The following is a 17,635-nucleotide window of genomic DNA, read 5'->3' on the forward strand; positions in this document are numbered from 1 at the left end:
TAATGTATTGATGTAATAATTTCAATTATTATTATAACATATAGTAAATGTAAACGTAAGCACCTTTATCATATACTCAATTACTTAAATTTTCAATTATTATTATTGTAATTAAATATAATTAAAAAAAAATTGGTTATTATGATAAAAAAAATATAATTAAAAAAAAAAAGAAAAAGAAAAGAAAGAAGAGTAAAACGACGGCGTATGAATAGAGGTAAATATAATTAGGAAAGAAGCAAGGAAAAAGGAGTGAGTCTCTGGTTTTGGGTTTGGTGCATGGCCATGATTTTGGGGCGAAACTGCTGATTAGCTTTAGATTAGATTGGATTGGATTAGGGTTTTCAAAATTGAAATCGAGAGTTCCGTTTTCAGATTTCCTGCTAATCAATTATCACAGACACCATCACCATTCACCACCAAACCAAGATGTAATCTCAAGGAACGATCTTGCTTTGTTTTGCTTTCTAGGGTTTCATTTCAACACAATATCATGAAGATGAAGGGACTGTTGGATCGAACCAAAGTGGTCCTTCGCCACTTGCCTCCTTCCATTTCCAAGACCGCTCTCCTCGACCAAGTCGACTCTGTCTTTGCTGGTCGCTACAATTGGCTCTCTTTCCGTCCTTCCAACAACAGGTCAATCTCCATATTCATCTTCCAAATGTCCTTATTGCTTCCATTTCCATATACATTTTAGGGTTTCTTTTTGACAGCTTAACTATTATTCTTTTTCTCTACGCTCGTATCGTTGATCTCATCATTTTTTTTTATCGGATATTTTTGAAGAAAATTAATCCATAAAAAGGGAATCTTTAGACAATGATTTCTTCTGAAATGCTGTATCATTATTATTGATATGCTGTATTGTACTCAATTTCTCAACACTATTTATTGATTGATTGATTTGACTTTTGCAGCCAGAAGCATTCATTTTCTAGAGCGTACATTGACTTCAAAAGGCCAGAAGATGTTATTGAATTTGCCGAATTTTTTGAGGGACATGTGTTTGTTAATGAGAAGGGTATTTGCTTATCTGATAGCCTTTGTTTTTGTTCTCCATGCATAGTTTCTGTGAAGAGATTGAGTTCTTTTTCATGGTATTACTTTTAGTTTTATATTAAGAATGAGGGATCAGTCAAGCCGCCATAAGTAATTTTCCTTGTTCTTCTTCAGGATTACAGTTTAAAACTATTGTTGAGTATGCACCTTCACAACGTGTTCCCAAACTATGGTCGAGAAAGGATGGACGTGAAGGAACTATAAACGAAGGTATTGATTTTTTTCTTCTTCATTTTATTGGTTCTTTTAAGTCAACTTCAGCTTGTGAACTTATATATTTATATATGTGATCGTTTTCTATTTGTAAGTTGTATTTTCTTTATGACCATCTAGATCCTGAATATCTGGACTTTCTTGAACTTCTTGCAAAGCCTTCCGAGAATCTTCCCAGTGCGGAAATACAGTTGGAGAGAAGAGAAGCGGAAAGAGCTGGTTAGTTATTAAGATATCTAATATTGAATCGAGACATGCTAATATGCTTATTGATTTTTGGATCAGGATTGAATTCATAGCAAATCTATTAATTGTTTGTATATATTTTTTTCCTTTACCAGTTTTAGGTGTTGGAAAAGACATTCCTATTATAACGCCGCTGATGGACTTTGTTCGTCAAAAAAGAGCTGCAAAGGGTGGATCTCGGGTATTTTATTATTGATAAAAATGAAGATAAATGACGAGAGATTTAATTTCTTTCTGTATTACACATGCCTGTGTTTTGAAATTTGAATCTATTTATCACACAGTGTGCGTATTGATATTAGATTATTGAATGGTCATATGTTAATAATGCAAGTTGAAGTACTCTTATGTGTCATGACAGAGGCCACTGCCTAATGGAAAATTAAGCCGAAAAAATACCGGATCATCAGCCAGAAGTTCTAATTCAGCATTATCAAAGCGAGGATCTGATAGAAGAAGGAATGCAACTACTATGGTATGTGTGCCTTTTTTTATAATACAATCATTGAATCATATAGTTAAACACTAGTTAATGACGATCACGATGATGTGTGTAAAATAGTCGTGTAATGTGGGTTATACATTGTTATTCTTTTCATAATCTTTCAGAGTGTATTGGCGCTTCTACTTTTAATGCATGAACGATTCTTTTGTATTACTATCTGCATTGGACTTTGTTAAAACTTTGCTTTCTTATATATTTTATTTTGAGAGGACAGTATGTTTTGAGAGATTCTGCGAAAAATACAACTATGAAAGACAAGTCAAAATATGTTCTTGCGGCTAAGCGGGAGAATCAGCTGCTCTCTGACAAGTCCACTTTGTCTTCTACTGTTGGAGCTGAAGTGTCAGAGGAAAGTGGTACGTCCTAGATGACATTTTGTATTATCTTTTTATGGTTAACCATTGCTGTGTTTAGCTTCGTTTCTAGAAATAAAGTCGGTGGACATTTACTGTAAGATACGTATGATTTATGATGAGTCTTGATATAGACGACTTTCTGTTATGTTATAAATAATGTGGCGATTAGATGATTTGTACAATAATTTAAATGATCTATAGTATGCATTCTTTATTTTTTCTTAGTGTTCTTTTTTCTCTTTTGTTTGATTAATTTCTGGAGTTAATGTTGCAGGGAAAAAGAAAGTTCTTCTTGTGAATGGAAAAGAAAGGGGGATATCTCATGTAATTTCTTTTTGTTGCACCTTATCGTCTCATTCTTAAGTTAATTAGCTGCCTTCTGCACATCTGCCTGTGATTTGTGTAAATAGTATTATAGAATTACTTTTATTCTTAGTACTTTTTGGTGGTGAAGGAGGATTGTCATCAATTTCCTGTACAATGCAGATTACTTGTTCCCTAGTTAGTTGGTTCTCACTTTTTGGTGGCCATGTCAAAGAGATAGCTTCTTAGCGCCCTGTGTTCCTAATTCTGCAATATTGAACCTACACACCTATTAAATTGTTAAAATAACTTGAATTTAGCTTCAACTAAATCATTATTGATTGTGCATTTCTCATGCAGAACCAGCGTCATGAAAGCAATGGAGGAAGGGTTATCAAAAGCATACTTCAAAACAAGAATGCCCTTCCAAATCGTTCTTCTGGAGCTCACTGTGAGCTGCAAATGCAGGCTCTAAATGTGGAGGACAGACGCCATTCTCGACCTCAACAAGGTCAATTGGTTTTGAAGGATGCTAATGGTGCTTCAGACTGTAAGTTTGTTGGGAGTGACGTGCAAGGCTTTTGTGGTGAAAAACATGAGAAACGAACAAGGAATAAGGATAGACCTGATCGTGGTGTATGGGCTCCTCGTAATAATTCTGAAGGAGCTTCTCTAAATGCTCAGTCCTTGTCATCAGCACAACCTCCACGGGCCTTAGATTCTATAGAAGGTATTATTAAATTATCTGGTTTCATTTGCATACCAGATTTTATAACCCACTTTGGTCTATCTAGTGATTAAGAAGATAGTATGTTTTATCATGAATTTAAATGTATTCACCAACAGTAATGAAACGAAGCATATCATTTTGCAATAGTTGTGTAGACCGGAGAGTGCCATAGATAGCTTGGTAACAAGTTAAACAGATTTTCATAAGATTATAGATAGCTTGGTCTAAGGAATTCGCTTTTCATTGTTTTTTAGGAGGTCATGGGAATATGAAAGTGGAAACAACCAATGTAAGGAGCAAAGACATCAAAATCCTTCGGAGTGGAAGTGGCAGCCATTCGGCTTTAGATAATGGTAAAGTTTTTGGGTCTCAGTTTCTGATTCTTAAGTTTTGTGTGTTTTGCCTATGGTTGTCTGTATGTAGTTGATGACATGTGGAGATGTAATTAGCTTAGCAGTTGTGAATTAATTATGTAGGCTTTCACAAACATGTTGGCCGTCGTGGATCAACAAATAGTGTAAAGGACGATTCAAAGAGAGTTGGTTCCTCTGGTTATGGTTCGCAGGAGGTGCATAATTAGATTACTGTCAAAAATACAAATGTTATTATGTCTGTACATTTTCTCTTTGTACTAATCAATGGAATCTCTGTGGTCAATGAAATTGCAGAAACAAGTATGGGTTCAGAAGTCTAGTTTGGGTTCTTAGTGTTTTTGACTTGGTAAGTTTTTCTCCTTTTAAGAGCTTCCAAATATAGAGAGTACCGCGTAAGTTACTTACCTGTTTTATTAATTTTGGTAGTCAGATGATGAGGAGTTGTAAACAAGTGAGTTTGATGATATGTTAATCTCAAATGGAGAGGACAGGAGAATCCAATCCAATCTGAATTGATTCAGAGTTCAGATGCGGGGGTTTGGTGTAATTAAAAGAATGCATGGATGCAGCGAGCGAGTTGAGGTGGTATCGGTGTTAATTGGTGAAGGACAAAGAAAAGAAGTATAGAGAAAGAAAGAAGAGGCGGGCAGGCAAGAAACAAGACTGCTTGCTGGTTTTGGATAATTCATAATTATAGTAGTAGTATTTGGAGTAGTAGTAGTTGAGGTGTTTTAAATGATGAATGTTGTTGCTCTACTTTTATATATACAAACAAGAAAGAAGGGGTTGGAGTTGGGTGGGTGTAAAGGTGTAAATATATAAAAAGGAAAGAGCAGTAGAAGACTGACGAAATGCCTCCATCCAATCCATATTTGCTTGGCCACTTTTGGGAATTTCTATAGTTAGCAATATATCTAATCTATCTATCTGTCTGTCTTTTTTTCTTTTCATATAGTCAATTGGTGGTGGAGTGGAGTGAATTTTTTTGATTTTGATTTTGGTGAAAGGACATTAGTTTGACTTTGTGCTGTAACACCTTTGACCTTTATATATATATATATGCTAGTTAGTAATATTCGTAGCAGTGACTCTGTGCAGCAGCAGCAGAAGATACAATATCCAATACATTGAATCAAATATTAATCTATCTCTTTAGTAAAAGAACAAAGCTCTAAAGTAAACAACCACTAGAACAAACAAACAAACAAAACAACAGTAAGTTGATGTTGTTAATAATAATAATAATAATAATTGCGTATTGCTTTGTAATAACCCAATTAAATTTGCAGAAATGCTGAAAGGCATCTAAATTATAGTTAAAACTTAGATTTAGATCTTAATTAGAGAAGAAAGAAGAAGAGTCTACCAAAATACAGGCTAGTTTTGGTTAGGTCAAAAAGCTGAGCACAGAAGAGAAGCACGTCTCAAATTCTTGTTCAACCCGTAGGTCAAAAGAGGCTCACTAATGTCGTCGTTGTTCGTCTCAAGAAGCATGGTAATCGATTTGAAGTTGCCTGTTACAAGAACAAGGTCCTCTCATGGCGATCACGAGTGTAAGTAACCTACTTACCTGTGAATAGAATTCATTTCATTAAAATAGAAAGAAGGATTTGGACAAGGTGCTGCAGTCGCAAACCGTCTACTCCAATGTCTCCAAAGGAGTTTTGACCAAATCCAAAGACTTGATTGCTGCATTTGGGACTGACGATCAGTCCAAAATATGTTTGTAGATTTTGGAGAAAGGTAAGCTTCAAGTTGCTGGGAAGGAGTGAGAGTCTCAGTTATCCAGTAAGTTCAGGGATATTGCTACCATTGTTATGCAGAAAGCATATAATCCTGAAACTCAACGCCCTTACACCATAACCATTGATTGAGCGCCTTATGCATGACATTCATTTTGCCATTGATCCTAGTAGTGCCTCCAAGAAGCGGGTACCCCACTACTACTACTACTACTACTACTACTACTACTACTACTACTACTACTACTACTACTACTACTACTACTTTCTCTATCTCCACTGTCATAACACACAACCATAAGTTAAGTATCTTAATTTCAGGCACAAGAAGTTATTCATGAACTTCAAAAATACTTTCCAATTAAAAGATCTCCAATGAAATTAAGGCTGAGTGTTCCTGAGCAAGGGCTTTCTACTCTCATGGAAAAGCTGAATTCATGGAATGCTAAACTGATTTCTAAAGATGATAAATTAAGAACCCAATTATATTGTGTAAGTATCTCTCATTTTACTTACTATTTGTTGAGTAGGTAAATTACAACACTTTAAACAAATGACTCTTAGGACACTATTTTACACACTTTTGAATCTTGTAGCTACCAGGTCTTTTAATTTTAGTCACTTCATTTCCCTGTAAATATAACATAAAAACTCCCTTTAGTCTTAGACATGTTAAGTTTATCAAAAGGTTTGCATACACTACTAGAAGAGGATTGAATTTATGATTTGAGATTAGGAAGTAAATATTAAGAGAAATACTAAACGGCACCTATGGTGCTTAGTATTATTGTGAGGTGTGATATCGCTATTGGTGCAATTCAATATCGGGTCCACTTAGATTACTTTAATACCGTTGGACATGTTGAGAGATAAAGTAATTTTCAAACACTAACAATTATTTAATTCGAAATAGTGAAAATTTCACATTTCTGATAGTGGTACCCCTTTGTGAAATGTGGCCCGGACCCATCTTAGAATATTTTTCGACACTAGTCACAATAAATTCATACTATTATAAAGATTGGTTTTGCATAAAATTTTATTAAAATGGCCCCCTAATTTAAAAATTCAAAGTATTCTTCTTTTCAGGGTAAATTTTGACAAGTTTTTTTCCTTACTCTTACACTCGTTAGTGTTCTGTTAAAATCTCAGACTACACATCTTGAAAAATCGTGAAATTTCGTAGGGACGAAGCCAAGACCGTTGTGCATCACTTTTCTATTGGACACATTGAGAGAAAAAGTAGTTTCCAAGCACTAACAATCATTTTAATCGAAATAGTAAAAATCTCACATATCTGATAGTGGTACCCCTTTGTGAAATGTAGCTCGGACCCATCTCGGAATATTTTTTGCCACTAGTCACAATGAATTCGTATTGCTAAGACATGAATATGAAGATTAGTTTCGCGTTAAATATTATTAAAATGACCACCTCATTCAAAAATTGAAAGGATTCTTCTTTTCAGGGTAAATTTTAACAAGTTTTGTCCTTACTCTTACACTCGTTAGTGTTCTGTTAAAATCTCACCCTACACATCTAAAAAAATTGTGAAATTTCACAGGGATAAAGCCAAGACCGTTGTGCATCACTTTTATATTGGACACATTGAGAGATAAAGTAGTTTTCAAGAACTAACAATCATTTAAATCGAAATAGTGAAAATCTCACATTTTTGATAATGGTACACCTTTGTGAAATGTGGCCCGAACCTATTTTGAAATATTTTTTGCCACTAGACACAATGCATTTGTACTATTAAAACGTGAATATGAAGATTGGATTCGCGTTAAATTTTGTTATAATCTCCCTAATTAAAAAATTGAAAATATTATTCTTTTCGGGGTAAATTTTAACAAGTTTTTTCCTTACTCTTACACTCGTTAGTGTTCTGTTAAAATTTGACCGTACACATCTCCAAAAATCGTAAAATTTCATGGGGACAAAGCCAAGACCGTTGTGCATCACATTTCTATTGGACGAGCTGATAGAAAAAGTAGTTTTTATGCATTAACAATCATTTAAATGGAAATAGTAAAAATCTCACATTCCTGATAGTGGTATCCCTCTGTGAAATGTGGCTCGGACCCATCTTGGAATATTTTTTGCCACTAGTCACAATAAATTTGTGCTACTAAGACCTGAATATGAAAATTAGTTTCGTGTTATAGAGAATAAAAATAACAATTTTGTTAAACTAATATACAATAGCATATTACTTTACTTTTAACACTTACATATTTCAATCAAAATTAATAAAGAAACCATGTGGTAAATTAAATACTCATATATGATTGAAATTAATGAGAAAGAGTGCTTTCCTTAGAAAAAACCTCTAAGCACATTGTTGTACACCTTGACTCCTCAATTTAGTCCTACTCCTAATGAAATAATAGGTAAAAAAATTGAAAGGAAATTGAGCATTTGCTTACAATCTCAATTTCTTCAATTGAAAAAAAGAGTATGAGACAATAATAAAATAATAGTGTTAGTTTATAGCTTTTGAAATAAAGAGATCTCGAAGTGTAAATACAAGAATCAGAAAAAGTAGCTAAAATATTAACCAATCATAAAATTATGCAAAAAGTTTAGAAAAATTGATCAAACAACAATTTGCTAACAAAGAAGTTGGAACAAAGCAAATATGATGACATAATAGAGTAATTAATTCGGATATTTGAGAAACATGGTATATGGGATCATTTGTTAAAGCAAGAAAAGAATGAAGCATGGAAACAAATCCTTTAGAACAAGAAATATAAACAACATTTGCATATTTTTTTTTTACTGTTTTGCTTGAGAAAAAGTAGAGGATTGCTAACTTTTGGAGATGAGTTTTCAAAAGCATCTCAATTTCTTTTTCTTCTTCCTATTCCACATAAAACAAAACCAAATAAAAATTTGTATTTGTTGCAGTAGTTATATAATGAATTATCATACGTTCTAAGGCAATAGAACATTACAAATCTTCATTACCTTCCTGTGTAGTTTCAATTCATGATATAAATTTTGTCAATTATATATTTTTAACTTTTCTTTAATTTTCTCAATTATAGGATTCATTATTGGATTTAGAGAATTACAGATTATTTAACATTATTGAATATATTAAATGATTTACGTAATAAGGCAACTAATTATGGTAATTGAAAAGAGAATTTACTTATAATATTTACAAATTTATACTATATATGATAAAATTAAAAGTGAATTCTATACCTGGTACCTAAATTGCTCTTCTTTTTCTTTATAACTTGAAAGAGGTACAACCTCAACCTATATCAATTTTGGTCAACAATAAGAAACATAGTTAAATAAAATATTTTCAAAGGTGAAAGAAGCAGTAGTTTTTATAGAGTATGACATCTCACATTAAAAAATTTACTCAAAAGAGAGTTTCTATAGGTGGTTGAGACTTTAGCACCAAGGTTCATATCTGACAAAGAAAAAAATAAGAAAGGAAAGAGAGCCTCTGAGAGTAAGAAAAGTTTTCACACTTTTAAGTCTAACAAACAAATTAAGTAATGAGGATTTTAATTCAATACAAACAACCTCACTCATTACCTAACACAAGAAGTGTTAGTAACTAAAAAGAAAAATTAAAGCAAGTGATAGAACATGTTAAGATTAATGAATGGTCTTCTATAAATTTTAAAAGCTTTAACTTGACCAACCAAAAACAGAGAGTGCTCTAAACATTTATAAAATATCATAATCATTTTAATATTGTGCAGTATCAAATAGCGATGCTTTAATAATTAGGTGTAATAGAGCATTAAATATTGTACTAAATTTATTGGTTATAACACAAAATTTATATGTACCAAATTTATGGTGGGCAAATTTAAATAAAAAAGCCCTTTAAACTTTTTTATTAATTTTTATGCTATTTTTATTATTTTTATTATTTTATTAGTATAATTAGTTTATATATGTTTTTAATTATTTTCATAATAATTTATTTATATTTCAATAAAAATATCAATTAAATATTAAATTTTGCATGAATAGTATAATTTTAATATGAACAATGCTATTGTACCTAACACTTTTTATAAGTGGTGCCACACAGGTGGTTAATGATATTTTGTAAAAATTATTTGTTTTTAATAAATTGAAAAATTACTTTATTAAATTATATGAAATTCGATACTTAAGGATACTAACAAAAAATGGTAAGTTCCAATAATACCTTTTAGTTATCTCTCTTTCAATATCGGTTTATAGTCGAAATATTTAGACAAATGTTCATTTTTTTTTTGTTGTTTATTCATTCACGTGTTTAACATATAAAATTAATTTTTGTTTTTTTTTTTTTTTTGAAAAGGGAAATTTTTTATTAATCAACTTGAAAAGCTATCATCCCTTACAATCGAAAGTAAATCAGATGGAGCAGAAAGCTCATCATAAATACAATCTGACATAAAACAAGACCGCCTCGCAATACAGTGAGCCGCCCTATTTGCAGATCGTTTGACAAAAGAAACAAAAACATTATTTAGTTCTGAGATCAAGCTTTGACAATCTTGTATAAGAAGGCCAAACTGGGATGGCATTTGAACTGAGCCATTAATAGAAAAACAAATAAAAAATAAAATTGATTTAAGAAAGAAATATTAATATTAATATTAATATTGTGGATGTGGACCATTGTCTTCTTCTCTTTTATCTTTTATTTTTTGTTGGTTCAGCTTCCATTTCCAAGCTCCGAACAGGTACATTCAAATTCAATCTCCCATCTTTCTTAGTATATGAAATTATGAATTCATGATTTAGGGTTTATTTTGAGGAATATTCTCTCTTTCAACAGTCTTTTGAGTTTTGATTTTTGAAGTTTGATATTTTCAATTCAAATTTCAATCAAACTGAACAGAAGAATGGTGGTGTTACAAAATCTATCATTAAGTGCTGTGGTAACCTCTCATGGTAATGGTAATGGTGTTTTTGGGTCATGGAGGAGGAAGAAACATTTCAATCTAACCACAAAAACCCACATAATAACACACTCTTTGCTTCTATGGAAACTACAAACCACATTCTTAAACCCCAATCCTAATCCTAATTTATCATCAAGGAAATATAATAATAATAATCGGGTTGAAGCTGGTTGGCTGTTTAAAGGGGTTGGTGGTGGTGATGGTTTGGATGCAACCTCTGAGAGAAGTGAGAATGCTAATGAAGATATCTTGGTATTCTTTTTTCAGTTAGACCTTGCAACTCGAGTTCAGGTCCTTTTCTTTCTTCTTCTTTTTAGATTACAATCTCTAAGTTTTTTTTTATCTAATTATGAGTTTAATTAACAGTATGCTCTGAATGTGGAACAATATGACATTGCTCAGCAGTTGAGAAACAAGCTTACTGAGGTTAGATAATATTGTAATTTTAATTGGTATGGATATGTAAAGGGAAAGGTTTAGGATTGGCCATAACTTACTGTTAGTATGGATGAGGTAATGAAATGGAACTTTTATTCCATTTCTTTGTTTGATTTTATTTTAAAATATTGGAATGTGATTCCTATTCGAGCACATTCAATGATATACAAAGTCGTCTATGGAAAATGCCAATTCCCAAAGATGCATTTCAAACACAGGGCCTACCATTGCGAGCTTTGACACATTGTCAGTAAGTAGTACTCAATTACAATGGGAAGACACTTTCTCCGCTACTTACTTGATCTCTTTCATTCTCTCATCCACTAATTTCTGGAGCTGCTCTTCCTGATTTGCTTGACTTTCATCTGTAAGTTGAACTGTGCTAGCTGCCTCACTAGGTTGTCACCTAATCATGGTAAATGACATCTCTTCATCATAATCACTCTCCACCGAAATCACTTGTTTCCCAGTTGTGCCAGAATCTTTTCCAAGTATATCTCCCTTACACGATTTGAAATTATCGCCACAAAATCATCCATGTATTTGTCAACAGGACTAAGGCCAAGATATAGATCAAAACCTGCCAACATTGCAAAAACTGTTTCTTATTAATTTTTAAACTTTTCTGAACATCCTCAATGGCAGATCGGGGTGGCACGAGGCGCGGGATCTGGGTTTTCTTTGATAGTTTTCCTTGCTTTAGATGGGAAGCAGCTTCGTTAACTACTTGCTGAATTAGTTCAAAAGTAAGCCGGCATTGTACATCAATACACGTCCGCACATGTTGCAAGTAATCCAAAGGTTCTTCAATTGTCAGGTCAAAGACATCTTTAGAGACTGCCACACCATACAGCCCCTCAAGGAGGTATCGGCCATCCTTTGTGCTGATAAGGCGGCAATACCATAATCTGACTAATCCACACCATACAACACTCAACAATGTCATTCCTATTCTAGCAATGATTTTCAGTCTTCCAATCAAATGCCATCTAATGGGATGTTTATTATGTGAGTTTGAGTTAGAGAGACTAAAATTGGAGGGAATATGAAACTTAAGTGTTGGAGGAGATTTACATCACCACAATTTTAATTTAAAAAAGTAGGATTCACTTGGAAACACAAACCTTTTGGTTATTAGAATTTAATTTAGTTTGACATTCCCATTCCCATCAAGTCTAAACCTCCTCATACCAAACGACCCCTTAGGATTCATTGATTTGTTGCTATACTTCAAAGCTTTTGTAGTGGAATCATAAGAAAGAAGGTAGCTGCCTAGTTGGTACACATTTTGTGAATTCATTGTCCAAAATATGTCATAACTCAGGGGTAGAAGATAAGTTGGAAGTTTCATCTATCAACCTATCCTTCGTCCTTATAACATGTCTTCCACTGAGATTGGTTGTCAATGTATGTTATGCTATCTCTGCAGAAGTGACATTATGATGAACTAAAAAAGATCCATTTTTTTGAGGGCCTAGAATAGAATCTTTGTGAGGACAAGTGACATAGTTTATCTTTCCCTTCTCTTGCCCCTCTTTATTTCATTATGAACTTATTAGTATGATTGTTCAATGCCCAGTGGGTGGTAAATTGCCTTAATTTGTGCTATATATGTGTTGTTTTTGAAGGTTGAAACAGAGGTTATCAGACAACAGGAAGCAAAACGGGGATCATCTTCAAAAAGCGAAGTTCAAGATAAGGCACTAAGTATCATACGTCTACGGCAAGTTTCATTTTTGTTATCCTTATTTTAATTTCAATGTCATATATATTACTTGTGTGTGCGCAAATTTGACTTTTCCAATGCCTTCTCCCATTGTATTGTGAACTTTAAAAGCATATCAGGTCAATTCAAATGTAAAATAATATTGCTTTTAATTTTCTTTTCTTGCAGTGCAGATCTGCAGAATGCAGTTGAGAGCGAGAATTATGCAGTGGCAGCTAAGTTACGAGATCAAATCTCCAAACTAGAGGCAGAGTCCCTTGCCGCTGCAGCAAAATCTCTAGCACATGACAATGCTCAATATTCATTTCGTTTGGGGCAGAAAGTGAGGCATAAAGTATTTGGTATAATATAGATGCCCTTTCATCCAATATTTGGTATAATAGATATCTCAAGTTGCTTGTTGAACTTTGTGATTATGGAGGGAGCCTTTGCGAGAAATTCAGTTCAAACTCCTTCAAAGAAATGAATTCGAAAGAATTAGTGTGTAATTAGTAGATTATTTAGATAGCTTGTTTTTTCTTGTTGATTTTTACTGTTTGTCTTTTGTTTGAAAGTGAGAACTTATTTGGTACTTTCAGGCTATAAAGGTGTCATTTGTGGAATGGATCCAGTGTGCTGCGAATCAAGTTCGTGGATGGAAACTGCACAGGTTGAAAAGTTGCCTCGGGGTTCTAATCAGCCATTCTATCAGGTGTGACCCTCTCACTTTTCAAGACATTTTGAATCAAATTACTGAAAAAATGTGTTGCTCCGTATTTACATGGAGTTTTTGAATGCTAAAAAGTCTGGGAGACTGAATTTCCTGCCAAATGAGAGGGAAACAATGTTTGGATGACTCAACTAAATTAATAGAGTTCTTTATCATTTATTTTCCAGGTTTTGGTTGATGTCCATGAGGACCCAAATCTTTTGGTGGCATATGGTAATCGATCTTGAACTATTTGACCAAACCCTTAACGATTCAATCTCTTTGTTTGTAACAAGTTGAATGGTGTTTTGCAGTTGCGGAGGACAATTTGCTAACCCCTGAACCACCAAACAAGGTAAAATTAGACTTAGTCTTGCCTTCTATGTTTCGATCATTTTACTTTGTTGGGTTATCCATTTTGATCCAATTAGATTACGTTGTTTCCGCGCAGGGACAGTTTGATCATCCTTATATTTCCTTTTTATTCTATGGGATGGACGCAGCCGGTGATTTCATCCCAATCAAGCAGCTGCGAGAGAAGTACAATAGACCCCGACATGAAATACCCCTTGAACCAGATGATGAGGGGAATGATGATGCTTAAGAAGAGGCCACTTCTAATGTTCTCTTTGTTTTCACATTTTGAAAGGAGTAGTAGTATATAGTGCCCTACCTAAGTGAGTGTGTGAGAGCTTAAATTTTGTTTCTTAGAAGAAAGATAACTTGAAAATAAGCCTTGATGTTTTTGTGGTGTGTAGGAACATTGTACATCTAAGAAAGAAAACATAACACATTTAATGGTAAAACAAGAATTTTCAGTTTAGATTAGTTGTATTATTCTTTACTATCAGGACCGGTCAGAAGGTAGGGCAGTCAAGCCTAAGCCCCAGGCTCCACAATTTTGGAGGGTTGAAAATTTAAAGTTATATATTTATATTTATATGGAAAAAAATATTATATAATATATACAAACGTTTAATGCACTTATTACAACAAAAAAGTTTTAGTACAATGGGAAATTTGATTTTTTATCCTTACATTAAGAGGAATTTTTTTCCTTAAACCTAAAATACTCTATATTGGTAAAATAAGACAATATTTACTTAATTCCCACATTACCCCTCTCATTCAAATTTGACCCAACACACCAAAAAAAGATAACTACACATAGGCATCGGACCCCATCGGACCCCATCGGAACCATCAGACCAACACAATTTTTTTTTTGAAAAATCACTCAACACCATCGGGCCCCATCGAACCCAGCATCGGGTGCCATCAGACCTAATGAGAAAATCCAACACAAGCATCGAACCCCATCAAGTCTTCGTCTTCCCCAACCCATTCGCATGAGCATTGGGCCTGCATCGGGCCCGGTGGTTCTGTCGAGATGGGTTTGTGGTGGTGGAGGTGGATCGACATGGGTTTTCGTTATGGTCAATTTTCGTGGTGGTCACGGCGGTCGAGCAGTGCGGTGGTTACGGCGGTCGAGCGGTGCGGTGGAGGAGGTGGATCGGCCTGGGTTTTGTGCGGTGGAGGAGGTGGATCGGCGTGGGTTTAGTGCGGTGGAGGAGGTGGCTCGGTGTGGAGGCTTTGTGGGTTTTGGGTTTGATTTGAGAGAGAAAGGAGGAAGAGAGAGAGAGGTTGAGAAAAATGGGAGGGGTATTTTAGAGTATAGGGAAAAGTATACTCATTTTTTCAATAGCTATGACTATTAGTTTAGGGAACAAATTTAGGTATAAAAGATGCATAGAAAATCAAATTTCCCTAGTACAATTAGTATGTATGGAAATGTTAATGGAAAGTTGTTACCTGTCTATTTTAATTATTTTAATAATCAAATAACTTTACATGCATATATTTTTACTGCATTAATGTCAAAGTACTATGTTTTCAAAAAAAAAGTCAGCTACAATTAATAACAAATAAAAAATATTTATTATAAATCTTTTTACATTATTTTAATACTTTATATAATTTTTTTGTTGTAAAAATGCTAAAATATATAGCACTTTAAATGAAATACTTTTAGTAATTAAATATTGCTTTATCAAATTAGCTTACATAATAAAAAATTATTTGTTATACATAAAAGAGTTAAAATTAATAGTGTTAGAATTTAATTAATATTTTTGTTCAAAAACATTTAATTAATATTTATTTAAATTTTTGTAAAAGAAAAAAGTCTTATTTTTAGTTTTGTCCAAGGCTTTTATGACCTTAAGACGACCCTAATTACTATTCCCAAATTAATATTGCAATGAGTTGCTCGACCTGTAAAAAACTCTCCTTGTAATTATATTAGTCATTGTGTAATTTATAGGAATGATGAGGTTTGACGTGTTTGTCAACTAGATAATTACACAGTAAATATGTAATAGAAGGTAATTCATGAGTTTTAATTACACCATCCAATTCTTTTGATTCTATAAGAATGAGGTATAATAAATTGCACAATATTATTATTTTAAACAATTAATATTATTAAACAATATAATTACTAACTTATTTGCTAAACACGAAAATAAACATTCATATACACAATTATTATTTGACATCCAAACACATATTATATTTAAAATAGTGTAATTATTCTCATGTATAATTACAACCTAGTAATTAATGATTCTCTTTTCCTATATTTTCAAAACACATTCTAAATCCATGCTCTTCATCATATTGTCGTTTTGCATGTTATGTTGTTGTTTCATTAGAAATACTTTTTTGCTGATTTTCAAAATACATTCCTATATGTTGTTTCAAAATACATTCTAAATCCATGTCTTCATCATATTTATATTATATTGAAATAGATTTTATTTAGAGCATAAAATCCCAACAAACTCCCACTTGCACCAACATAAAACAAGAAATGCATTTCAATTAATCTATTGTCTTGATATCCAACTCAAATGTAGTGTATAACTTACTGTTAGTATGAATGAGGTAATGAAATGGAACTTTTATTCCATTTCTTTGTTTGATTTTATTTTAAAATATTAGAATGTGACTCCTATTCGAGCACACTCAATGATATACAAAGTCGTCTATGTAAAATGCCAATTCCCAAAGATGCATTTCAAACACAGGGCCTACCATTGCGGCTTTGACACATTGTTAGTAAGTAGTACTCATTCACAATGGGAAGACACTTTCTCCGCTACTTACTTGATCTCTTTCATTCTCTCATCCACTAATTTCTGGAGCTACTCTTCCTAATTTGCTTGACTTTCATCTGTAAGTTGAACTGTGCTAGCTGCCTCACTAGGTTGTCACCAAATCTTGGTAAATGACATCTCTTCATCATAATCACTCTCCACCGAAATCACTTGTTTCCCAGTTGTGCCAGAATCTTTTCCAAGTATATCCTCCCTAACACGATTTGAAATTATCGCCACAAAATCATCCTTGTATTTGTCAACAGGACTAAGGCCAAGATATAGATCGAAACCTCCCAACATTGCAAAAACTATTTCTTATTAACTTTTAAACTTTTCTGAACATCCTCAATGGCAGATCGGGGTGGCACGAGGCGTGGGATCTGGGTTTTCTTTGATAGTTTTCCTTGCTTTAGATTGGAAGCAGCTTCGTTAACTGGTTGCTGAATTGGTTCAAAAGTAAGCAGGCATTGTACATCAATACACATCTGCACATGTTGCAAGTAATCCAAAGGCTCTTCAATTGTCAGGTCAAAGACATCTTCAGAGACTGCCACACCATATAGCCTCTCAAGGAGGTATCGACCATAGCTTTTGTGCTGATAAGGCGACAATACCATAATCTGACTAATCCACACCATACAACATCTCAACAATGTCATTCCTATTCTAGCAATGTTTTCAGTCTTCCAACCAAATGCCATCTAATGGGGTGTTTATTATGTAAGTTCGAGTTGGAGAGACTAAAATTGGAGGGAATAGAGTTGGAGGGAATATGAAACTTAAGTGTTGGAGGGGATTTACATCACCATAATTTTAATTTAAAAAGTAGGATTCACTTGGAAACACAAACCTTTTGGTTATTAGAATTTAATTTAGTCTGACATTCCCATTCCTATCAAGTCTAAACCTCCTCATACCAAACGACCCCTTAGGATTCATTGATTTGTTGCTATACTTCAAAGCTTTCGTAGTGGAATCATAAGAAAGAAGGTAGCTGCGCAGTTGGTACACATTTTGTGAATTCATTGTCCAAAATATGTCATAACTCAGGGCTAGAAGATAAGTTGGAAGTTTCACCTATCAACCTATCCTTTGTCCTAATAACATGTCTTCCACTTTGATTGGTTGTCAACGTATGTTATGCGTATGTTATG

General features: G+C 33.4%; 2 protein-coding genes and 1 pseudogene across 13 annotated transcripts; all 3 read left to right on the forward strand.

The window, feature by feature from the left end:
- Positions 1–197: 197 nt before the first annotated feature.
- LOC115718999 (regulator of nonsense transcripts UPF3) lies at positions 198–4,873 on the forward strand. 10 transcript variants are annotated; one of them, XM_030647841.2, is made up of 13 exons: positions 198–639; positions 921–1,024; positions 1,177–1,272; positions 1,396–1,494; positions 1,617–1,702; positions 1,883–1,996; positions 2,241–2,382; positions 2,657–2,706; positions 3,046–3,415; positions 3,670–3,768; positions 3,892–3,983; positions 4,084–4,135; positions 4,216–4,873. In XM_030647841.2, the coding sequence occupies exons 1-12, from the start codon at positions 494–496 to the stop codon at positions 4,120–4,122; spliced, it is 1,437 nt and encodes a 478-aa protein (XP_030503701.2). In that variant the 5' UTR covers positions 198–493; the 3' UTR covers positions 4,123–4,135; positions 4,216–4,873. The 10 variants fall into 10 exon arrangements, with proteins under 10 accessions (XP_030503701.2, XP_030503702.2, XP_030503703.2 ...); XM_030647842.2 differs by having other exon boundaries at positions 4,220–4,873; XM_030647843.2 differs by having other exon boundaries at positions 3,673–3,768.
- Positions 4,223–6,386, forward strand: LOC115718734 (uncharacterized; annotated as a pseudogene).
- Positions 6,387–10,131: 3,745 nt separating this feature from the next.
- LOC115720588 (clp protease adapter protein ClpF, chloroplastic) lies at positions 10,132–14,143 on the forward strand. Of its 3 annotated transcripts, none has more exons than XM_030649733.2 (9): positions 10,132–10,246; positions 10,342–10,759; positions 10,835–10,894; positions 12,535–12,629; positions 12,801–12,973; positions 13,211–13,323; positions 13,509–13,554; positions 13,635–13,675; positions 13,772–14,143. In XM_030649733.2, the coding sequence occupies exons 2-9, from the start codon at positions 10,409–10,411 to the stop codon at positions 13,922–13,924; spliced, it is 1,032 nt and encodes a 343-aa protein (XP_030505593.2). In that variant the 5' UTR covers positions 10,132–10,246; positions 10,342–10,408; the 3' UTR covers positions 13,925–14,143. The 3 variants fall into 3 exon arrangements, with proteins under 3 accessions (XP_030505593.2, XP_060967062.1, XP_030505594.2); XM_030649734.2 differs by having other exon boundaries at positions 10,168–10,246; positions 10,405–10,759; XM_061111079.1 differs by lacking the exon at positions 10,835–10,894.
- Positions 14,144–17,635: the final 3,492 nt, after the last annotated feature.

The sequence above is a fragment of the Cannabis sativa genome, chromosome 2 (genome assembly GCF_029168945.1).
Source record: "Cannabis sativa cultivar Pink pepper isolate KNU-18-1 chromosome 2, ASM2916894v1, whole genome shotgun sequence".
Taxonomy (NCBI): domain Eukaryota; kingdom Viridiplantae; phylum Streptophyta; class Magnoliopsida; order Rosales; family Cannabaceae; genus Cannabis; species Cannabis sativa.